Source organism: Salvelinus namaycush, chromosome 14 (assembly GCF_016432855.1).
Source record: "Salvelinus namaycush isolate Seneca chromosome 14, SaNama_1.0, whole genome shotgun sequence".
Lineage (NCBI taxonomy): Eukaryota > Metazoa > Chordata > Actinopteri > Salmoniformes > Salmonidae > Salvelinus > Salvelinus namaycush.
In genome coordinates this window covers 4932895-4942679 of record NC_052320.1, presented here as the reverse complement: position 1 = coordinate 4942679, position 9785 = coordinate 4932895, and the positions used below count along the sequence as shown (strand labels likewise).

Genomic DNA, 9785 nt, shown 5'->3' with positions numbered 1-9785 from the left:
CTTTGGGGTCTGTATGTTTCGGGTCTGTTGGGGTGTTTGGGGTTCCGGTTGGGGTTGTTTGGAGGTACCGGTTGGGGGTTCCTCGGGGTTCCTGTTTGGGGTTGTTTGAGGTTACTGTTTGGGGTGAGTGTCCTGTTGGGGTTCTGTTTGAGGTTGTTTGAGTTTGGTGTTTGGGGTCCTGTTTGGAGGTTACTGTTTGGGGTTGTTTGGGGTACCGTTTGGGGTTTGTTTGGGGTACCTGTTTGAGGTTGTTGGGGTTCCTGTTTGGGGTTGTTTGGGGTTCTGTTTGGGGTTGTTTGGGTACCTGTTTGGGGTTGTTTGGGTACCTGTTTGGGTTGTTGGTGGTCCGTGTTTGGGGTGTTTGGGTTCTGTTTGAGGTTGTTTGGGGTTCCTGTTTGGGGTGTTTTGGGGTCCTGTTTGGGGTGTTGGGGTTTGTTGGGGTTGTTTGGGGTCTGTTTGGGGTGTTTGGGGTTCGTTTGGGGTTCTGTTTGGGGTTTCCTGTTTGGGTTGTTTGTGTGTTTGGGGTTGTTTGGGGGACCTGTTTGGGGTTGTTTGGGGTTGTTGGGTTCCTGTTTGAGGTGTTGGGGGTACCTGTTTGGGGTTGTTTGGGGTACCTGTTTGGGGTTGTTTGGGGTACCTTTGTTTGGGGTTGTTTGGGGTACTGTTTGGGGGTTGGTTGGTGTGTTTGGGTTGTTTGGGGTTCCTGTTGGGGTACCTGTTTGAGGTTGTTTGGGAGGTACTGTTTGGGGTTGTTTGGGGTACCTGTGGGGTTGTTTGGGGTACCTGTTTGGGGTTGTGGGGTTCCTGTTGGGGTTTGTTGGGGGGGTACCTGTTTGGGGTTGTGTTTGGGGTACCTGTTTGGGGTGTTTGGGGTTATCTGTTTGGGTTCTGTTTGGGGTTTGTTGGGGTTTTGTGGGGTTGTTGGGGTTCAGTTTGGGGTGTTGGGGTTCTGTTTGGGGTGTTTGGGAACGTTTGGGGGGGTTGTTTGGGGTACCTGTTTGGGGTTGTTTGGGGTACCTGTTTGAGGTTGTTTGGGGTACCTGTTTGAGGTTGTTTGGGGTTCCTTTGGGGTTGTTTGGGGTTCCTGTTTGGGGTTGTTTGGGGTACCTGTTTGGGGTTGTTTGGGTACCTGTTTGGGGTTGTTTGGGGTTCCTGTTGGGGTTGTTGGGTTCCTGTTTGAGGTTGTTTGGGGTTCTGTTTGGGTTGTTTGGGGTTCCTGTTTGGGTGTTTGGGGTTCCTGTTTGGGGTTGTTTGGGGTACCTGTTTGGGGTTGTTTGGGGTACCTGTTTGGGGTTGTTTGGGGTTCCTGTTTGGGGTACCTGTTTGGGGTTGTTTGGGGTACCTGTTTGGGGTTGTTTGGGGTACCTGTTTGAGGTTGTTTGGGGTACCTGTTTGAGGTTGTTTGGGGTTCCTGTTTGGGGTTGTTTGGGGTACCTGTTTGAGGTTGTTTGGGGTTCCTGTTTGGGGTTGTTTGGGGTACCTGTTTGAGGTTGTTTGGGGTTCCTGTTTGGGGTACCTGTTTGGGGTTGTTTGGGGTACCTGTTTGGGGTTGTTTGGGGTACCTGTTTGGGGTTGTTTGGGGTTCCTGTTTGGGGTTGTTTGGGGTACCTGTTTGAGGTTGTTTGGGGTTCCTGTTTGGGGTTGTTTGGGGTACCTGTTTGGGGTTGTTTGGGGTTCCTGTTTGGGGTTGTTTGGGGTTCCTGTTTGGGGTTGTTTGGGGTACCTGTTTGGGGTTCCTGTTTGGGGTTCCTGTTTGGGGTTGTTTGGGGTTGTTTGGGGTTCCTGTTTGGGGTTGTTTGAGGTTGTTTGGGGTACCTGTTTGGGGTTCCTGTTTGGGGTTCCTGTTTGGGGTTCCTGTTTGGGGTTGTTTGGGGTTCCTGTTTGGGGTTCCTGTTTGGGGTTGTTTGGGGTTGTTTGGGGTTCCTGTTTGGGGTTGTTTGAGGTTGTTTGGGGTTGTTTGGGGTTGTTTGGGGTTCCTGTTTGGGGTTCCTGTTTGGGGTTGTTTGAGGTTGTTTGGGGTACCTGTTTGGGGTTGTTTGGGGTTCCTGTTTGGGGTTCCTGTTTGGGGTTCCTGTTTGGGGTTGTTTGGGGTTCCTGTTTGGGGTTCCTGTTTGGGGTTCCTGTTTGGGGTACCTTGGGGTTCCTGTTTGGGGTTGTTTGAGGTTCCTGTTTGGGGTTCCTGTTTGGGGTTCCTGTTTGAGGTTGTTTGAGGTTGTTTGGGGTTGTTTGGGGTACCTGTTTGAGGTTGTTTGGGGTACCTGTTTGGGGTTGTTTGGGGTACCTGTTTGAGGTTGTTTGGGGTTCCTGTTTGGGGTTCCTGTTTGGGGTTGTTTGGGGTTGTTTGGGGTACCTGTTTGGGGTTGTTTGGGGTTCCTGTTTGAGGTTGTTTGGGGTTCCTGTTTGGGGTTGTTTGGGGTACCTGTTTGGGGTTGTTTGGGGTTCCTGTTTGGGGTTGTTTGGGGTTCCTGTTTGGGGTTCCTGTTTGGGGTTCCTGTTTGAGGTTGTTTGGGGTTGTTTGGGGTTGTTTGGGGTTGTTTGGGGTTGTTTGGGGTTGTTTGGGGTTGTTTGAGGTTGTTTGGGGTTGTTTGGGGTTGTTTGGGGTTCCTGTTTGAGGTTGTTTGGGGTACCTGTTTGGGGTTGTTTGGGGTACCTGTTTGGGGTTGTTTGGGGTACCTGTTTGGGGTTGTTTGGGGTACCTGTTTGGGGTTGTTTGGGGTTGTTTGGGGTTCCTGTTTGGGGTACCTGTTTGAGGTTGTTTGGGGTACCTGTTTGGGGTTGTTTGGGGTACCTGTTTGGGGTTGTTTGGGGTTCCTGTTTGAGGTTGTTTGGGGTACCTGTTTGGGGTTGTTTGGGGTACCTGTTTGGGGTTGTTTGGGGTACCTGTTTGGGGTTGTTTGGGGTACCTGTTTGAGGTTGTTTGGGGTACCTGTTTGGGGTTGTTTGGGGTACCTGTTTGAGGTTGTTTGGGGTACCTGTTTGAGGTTGTTTGGGGTACCTGTTTGAGGTTGTTTGGGGTACCTGTTTGGGGTACCTGTTTGAGGTTGTTTGGGGTACCTGTTTGGGGTACCTTGGGGTACCTGTTTGGGGTTGTTTGGGGTACCTTGGGGTACCTGTTTGGGGTTGTTTGGGGTACCTGTTTGGGGTTGTTTGGGGTACCTGTTTGGGGTACCTGTTTGAGGTTGTTTGGGGTACCTGTTTGGGGTACCTGTTTGGGGTTGTTTGGGGTACCTGTTTGGGGTTGTTTGGGGTACCTGTTTGGGGTTGTTTGGGGTACCTGTTTGAGGTTGTTTGGGGTACCTGTTTGAGGTTGTTTGGGGTACCTGTTTGGGGTTGTTTGGGGTACCTGTTTGGGGTTGTTTGGGGTACCTGTTTGGGGTTGTTTGGGGTACCTGTTTGAGGTTGTTTGGGGTACCTGTTTGGGGTTGTTTGGGGTACCTTGGGTTGTTTGGGGATACAAGTCCTGAGGTTGTTTGGGGATACCTGTTTGGGGTACCTTGGGGTACTTGTTTGGGGTACCTGTTTGGGGTACCTGTTTGAGGTTGTTTGGGGTACCTGTTTGGGGTACCTGTTTGGGGTACCTTGGGGTTGTTTGGGGTACCTGTTTGAGGTTGTTTGGGGTACCTGTTTGGGGTTGTTTGGGGTTGTTTGGGGTACTTGTTTGAGGCACCTGTTTGGGGTTGTTTGGGGTACCTTGGGGTTGTTTGGGGTACCTGTTTGGGGTACGTGTTTGAGGTTGTTTGGGGTACCTGTTTGGGGTTGTTTGGGGTACCTGTTTGGGGTTGTTTGGGGTACCTGTTTGGGGTACCTGTTTGAGGTTGTTTGGGGTACCTGTTTGGGGTACCTGTTTGAGGTTGTTTGGGGTACCTGTTTGGGGTTGTTTGGGGTTGTTTGAACATCTCATGCTCGTTGAACATCTCATTCCAAAATCATGGGCATTAATATGAAGTTGGTTCCCCCCTTTCCTGCTATAACAGCCTCCACTCTTCTGGGAAGGCTTTCCACTAGATGTTGGAACATTGCTGCAGGGACTTGCTTCCACTCAGCCACGAGAGCATTAGTGAGGTCGTGCACTGATGTTTAGCGATTAGGCCTGGCTCACAGTCGGCATTCAAATTCATCCCAAAGGTGTTCGATGGGGTTGAGGTCAGGGCTCTGTGCAGGCCAGTCAAGTTCTTTCACACAGATCTCAACAAACCATTTCTGTATGGACCTCGCTTTGTGCACTGGGACATTGTCAAGCTGAAACAGGAAAGGGCCTTCCCCAAACTGTTGCAACAAAGTTGGAAGCACAGAACCGTCTAGAATGACATTGTATGCTGTAGTGTTAAGATTTCCCTTCACTGGAACTAAGGGGCCCACACATTGAAAAACAGCCCCAGACCATTATTCATCATCCACCAAACTTTACAGTTGGCACTGTGCATTGGGGCAACATGACTCATCAGAGAATGCGTTTCCACTGCTCCAGAGTCCAATGGCGGCGAGCTTTACACCACTCCAGCCGATGCTTGGCATTGCGCATGGTGTTCTTAGGCTTGTGTGCGGCTGCTCGGGCCACGGAAACCCATTTCATGAAGCTCCCGACGAACAGTTATTGTGCTGACGTTGCTTCCAGAAGCAGTTTGGAACTCGGCACCGAGTGTTGCAACTGAGGACAGACAATTTTTTTACACGCTACGCGCTTCAGCACTCAGCGGTCTCGTTCTGTGAGCTTGTGTGGCCTACCACTTCACGGCTGAGCCGTTGTTGCTCCTAGATGTTTCCACTTCACAATAAACAGCACTTAACAGTTGACCGGGGCAGGAACAACACTTACAGTTGACCGGGGCAGCTCTAGCAGGGCAGAAATTTGACGAACTGACTTGTTGGAAAGGTGGAATCCTATGACGGTGCCACGTCGAAAGTCACTGAGTTCTTCAGTAAGGCCATTCTAATGTCAATGTTTGTCTATGGAGATTGCATGGCTGTGTGCCTCATTTCATACAGTGGCTGAAATAGACAAATCCACAAATTTGAAGGGGTGTCCACATACTTTTGTATACAGAGTGTACCCACCTGGAGCAGCAAGGAGAGATGAAAAGGGTTGAGATAACATGACAATCACCTGGGATCCCAAAGACAGCGATGGTGTGTGAACAAGTTGTCAAACACCAGACCAGTCCCTGTGGCTGAAGCCTCGTTACACAGATCCTACACACAAAAACACATGAGCGCACACAAACACACACACACACACACACTCACACGCACACACACACACACCACGCAACAACAATAGCCATTAGTGCTGAGCGATTAGTGCTTTTTGAGGTCGGTTTCAGATTCGGTTCGATTATTAGAAAATAAACCGTTTTCTATTAAGCTTTCGATTATTTATTTTTTTACATTAAATGTATTATGAAATAATGATTTTAGAGCTTTTTAAATGTTAATTCCAAAGCCCAAAACGATTCTCTGTCAGGTCTACATTGGGTAGACATCAATAGTAAATTACTAAATAATAACATATTTCAGCCTTGATTTCTCTCTCGAGAAACAGCGTGTAGCGCTCGCAAAAAAAACAAAATGGAATTCAAGTAATTGAACTGACGTTGGTCAGTTAGTTGTTTAATAACCGGGGGGGAAAGTCAATCGCTCAGTACTAGCAGACAATGAGTGATGAGGTTATTATGTGTTCAGAATAAATTATGGAAACCTAAAATGTAAGAATTACTGTTTCCTCTCCATCTCCACTGTTTCCTCTCTAGACTCACTGTTTCCTCTCTAGATTTACGGTTTCCTCTCAATCTCTCTAGATTTACTGTTTCATCTCTAGATCTACTGTTTCCTCTCTAGATTGACTGTTTCCTCTCAATCTCTCTATATTGACTGTTTCCTCTCTAGATTTACTGTTTCCTCTCCATCTCTCTAGATACACTGTTTCCTCTCCATCTCCACTGTTTCCTCTCCATCTCTCTAGATTTACTGTTTCCTCTCCATCTCTCTAGATACACTGTTTCCTCTCCATCTCCACTGTTTCCTCTCCATCTCTCTAGATTTACTGTTTCCTCTCTAGATATACTGTTTCCTCTCTAGATTTACAGTTTCCTCTCTAGATTTACAGTTTCCTCTCTAGATTTACAGTTTCCTCTCAATCGCTCTAGATCCACTGTTTCCTCTCTAGATATACTGTTTCCTCTCTAGATTTACTGTTTCCTCTCAATCTCTCTAGATTCACTGTTTCCTCTCTTGATTTACTGTTTCCTCTCTAGATTTACTGTTTCCGCTCTAGATTTAGTGTTTCCTCTCTAGATTTAGTGTTTCCTCTCTAGATTCACTGTTTCCTCTCCATCTCTCTCATACACTCATTTACATACAAATGTAAAACTCTTTCTCCCACATTTCCTTTCCCTTTAGGCTTCTTGTCTAAAGTGTGTACCAGGTTGTTCAGTTGATTGGCTATGTCCTCTTCTCCTTTACTTCTGTCCATTCTTCCTCTCCTCCGAGTCTCCTGCAGGTTGCCCGTCTTCTTCCGACCCTTCTGAGGCAGTGGTGAGTAACAGACAGAGGTTAGGCAATCATGAAGACTGTTGTTGTTGTTGTTCCAGTAAAATAACTCTGAGTGATTAGGAGACCATTAGGGTGAAAAACAGACTGAAGATGTTCTGAAGAAATGACCCTGTCTTGTAAAGTGAATGGCTGTGGGTGGAACAACAGCTTCAGGGGAGTCTAAAGGTTTAAATATCTCTACGTGGTCAAACTCCACTATCAACACGGTGATCATTAACAGCCACAGCTGTGTCTTAAATAGCACAGTAATCCCTTTATAGTGCACATTTCTTTTGAACAGGGCCCTATGAACTTCTGTAAATTCTTCCTCTCCTCCGAGTCTCCTGCAGGTTACTCGTCTTCTTGCGGGCCTTTAGACTAGCAGGGCCCTGGTCAAAAGCACTGCATAGGCAATAGGGTACCGTTTGGAACAAAAGCAATGACTACGGCGTCACATCTAACTGGTTTATCTGTGGCAGAGGGCTGTGACCAGGCCCTCCTCCTGAAGAGCTACTGGAAGTGCAGAATGTTGTTGCAACCCTGCTTTAACACACCTGATTCTAGTAGTCTGCTGCTTCTCAGGTCCCTGATCGGTTGAATCGCGTGTGTTTATGTAGGGTTTGAGCAACAACAAAACAAAGCTTACACAGCCAGTTGGGTCACTTGAGAATTAGGGTTTAGAATGCTAGAATGGAAATTAACCTTCTTATGATGGTCCAAAAAAGTCAGCCATGTTGGACAGGTGTTACCATGGTGTTACCATGGTGTTACCAGTGCTGTGATAAGATAGTGTAAAATAATGTACTCGAAGAACGTATCTGCACTGCATGTTTGTTCGCTAGCTTAGCCAGTCAGTTTTTAGAGGAATGATCCCCATTATTTATTTCTAATTAACTGCCAATATGGCAACATTCCATTCAAACAAATACAGTCAATCTCTACAGCCTGGAACTGAATGAAATCAATTGATGGGACTTGGACAAGTTGTAAATGCAGCTGATATTGTATCATTCAATAGCACTTCCAGCTTCCCAAGAAAAAAAAAAATGAGACATTTATGGTCTGTTTACATATACGTTAGAGGCTATTTATACAGAAAACGTGTATAAACCCATTATAAACTGTATTTATGATTATATGACAATATTTTATGTTGATAATAATTATGTTAAACAATTTCTGATGTGTCACATGCCTTTGTTTTATTTTCCTATATAAGAAAAATCTGGATTATGCCTCTACTGCCATTCATTCCAAATAGACTGGTTTGGATTTCTACCTGACCAAAATGGCTGCCATTTTCACCCCCGTTCTGGAACCTTGAGTGTTTATGACATAGCTCCTCTTAGTAATTTAATAGGATCTCTGTTGTTAGCCATCCCTGATATAGCCTACAGTCAAGAGTGAGCTGCAGTGAGTCTACCTAAAGATGGTGGCTAGCTCTATTCACTTCTTATCATGGACATGTAGATAGTAGACAAGACTCATATTCTCTGGTATATCTTACTTTGGCTGCGTTGTTCTCCGGTGACTTTGACGTGCGAGGGGAACGTCTGACTGGCCTGGGCTCTGGCACAGAATCCATGCTGCAGCAGATACACTACCGTCCACAGAAACACCTATACATACATATGTCAACGAAGGTCAATAGTTGATGATGATGATGATAACAGATCATTTCTGTTCAGTTAGGAAATCATGGAACCCTAATGAATAATCAATGGTGTCGTGTGGGCTTTGAAAGCATCACTTTTTTTCAGGAAGATGGGGGCTCTGTTTTGAAACGGAGTCATTTTTTGGACAGGTGATTTCACTTTCTCATGTTGCCACAGACAGATCCCAATTCTAGCCAGTTTACCCGTTGCAAGCCGAGAGATATGGCTAACGTTACAAATGTTCAAATCAAAAGCGGTCATTGTATCCGTATCAACTAGTCAAAGGTGTTCTTTTTTTTTTAAAGAAAACAATCCGCAACAATGTCTCATCAGTGGTTAACGTTAGCCGATGCTTAGCTATAACTTCAAGACTAACGTTGGACTAAAATACTCTCCAATCCCTAATTCAAATAATTGTAGTCATTTTTCAGAGCACAAAATTGCAATAAAATAGAGCGTAGAGACAAGAACTATAGAGCCACGACAATAACACCATACACTTCACTTACACTTGATGTTTCGCGTTAGCTAACCCTCCGTCTGAGCGCCAAGTGGAGTGACAACAACGTCGCACACGCCCAGACAGGGCGCAAAGAAATGACGTCAAGAAAGACCACAATCGGGAGTGTAATCATTAGTCCCAAACAGTTGCAAAACAAAACGTTGTGCAACTAAAAACGACACTTTCAATTTGAGAAATTCAGGTGTGTCCCTCCCCGTTTCGTTCGGGTTGCTTCAGTTTAAGAAATGTTTTTGCAATAGAATCGACGTAATGAATGCGCCCCAGTGCATGACGCGTACCATGTACAAAGTATCTATTTGAGGTCGATGTTACAATACAAGTGAAGCCCAAGAAATATAGCACGGGGGTTGTGTGAGTTCTTCTGTGCAATGCTTTGTAGTCCGTGTGTGATGTTTTCTGCTCTGGTCCAATGCCAACCAAAACAATCATAGTGTAACGACCCTGGGTTTATAAGCGCGTATACCGACTCTGTTGCGGCACAGTCGATAGCGCGCTGGACTTCGGGCTAGAAGGTCGAGGGTTCGAGGCCTGCTCCCTGCCTGGTTTATTACAATACCATTGACAATATAGACTATTCTACAATGAATTTGTCTCTAATCTACTATAGTAAATAACTCACTAATAAAGAAAGGGACTCGAGGTTAAATTTCTAATGTCTGTTACATTTAGGCCAAATAGTGCTTGGATTATCTGAAGTAATGCATATTTCTCCTAAAATCATATTACCATACCACGACACTGTTTTACAGGAAGCACTAATAAAATAACTTGATGATTTGTACATAATATTTAGAAAATGTAATTATACTATAGCCTATGTGTCTTGGCTATATTTATTTATTTTATTTAACCTTCATTTAACCTTCATTTAACTAGGCAAGTCAGTTAAGAACAAATTCTTATTTCCAATGAGGGCCTACCCCCGAACCAAACCTGGACGACGCTGGGCCAATTGTTCGCCGCCCTATGGGACTCCCAATCACTGGCCGGATGTGAAACAACCTGGATTCGAACCAGGGACTGTAGTGGCGCCTCTTGCACTGAGATGCAGTGCCTTAGACCGCCGCTGCGCCACTCGG

The 9785-nt window shown here is 45.9% G+C and overlaps 1 protein-coding gene across 2 annotated transcripts; it reads right to left on the bottom strand.

The window, feature by feature from the left end:
• Positions 1-5053: 5053 nt before the first annotated feature.
• On the bottom strand, positions 5054-8908 carry LOC120058785 (histone deacetylase 6-like). Of its 2 annotated transcripts, none has more exons than XM_039007523.1 (4): positions 8693-8908; positions 8036-8147; positions 6419-6520; positions 5054-5190 (listed from the first exon to the last, which is right to left on the bottom strand). In XM_039007523.1, exons 2-4 carry the CDS (start codon positions 8111-8113, stop codon positions 5101-5103), a joined length of 270 nt encoding a protein of 89 aa, XP_038863451.1. In that variant the 5' UTR covers positions 8114-8147; positions 8693-8908; the 3' UTR covers positions 5054-5100. The 2 variants fall into 2 exon arrangements, with proteins under 2 accessions (XP_038863451.1, XP_038863452.1); XM_039007524.1 differs by having other exon boundaries at positions 6419-6517.
• Between the last annotated feature and the right edge of the window lie 877 nt (positions 8909-9785).

Excerpts from the sequence above, each read along its gene's own strand:
- LOC120058785 (XM_039007523.1), bottom strand. The coding sequence starts at position 8,113 with ATGGATTCTGTGCCAGAGCCCAGGCCAGTCAGACGTTCCCCTCGCACG. Across the intron at positions 6,521-8,035 it reads CGGAGAACAACGCAGCCAAA|AAGGGTCGGAAGAAGACGGG; the intron begins GTAAGATATACC and ends CCACTGCCTCAG. Across the intron at positions 5,191-6,418 it reads CCAATCAACTGAACAACCTG|GATCTGTGTAACGAGGCTTC; the intron begins GTACACACTTTA and ends TTTTGTGTGTAG.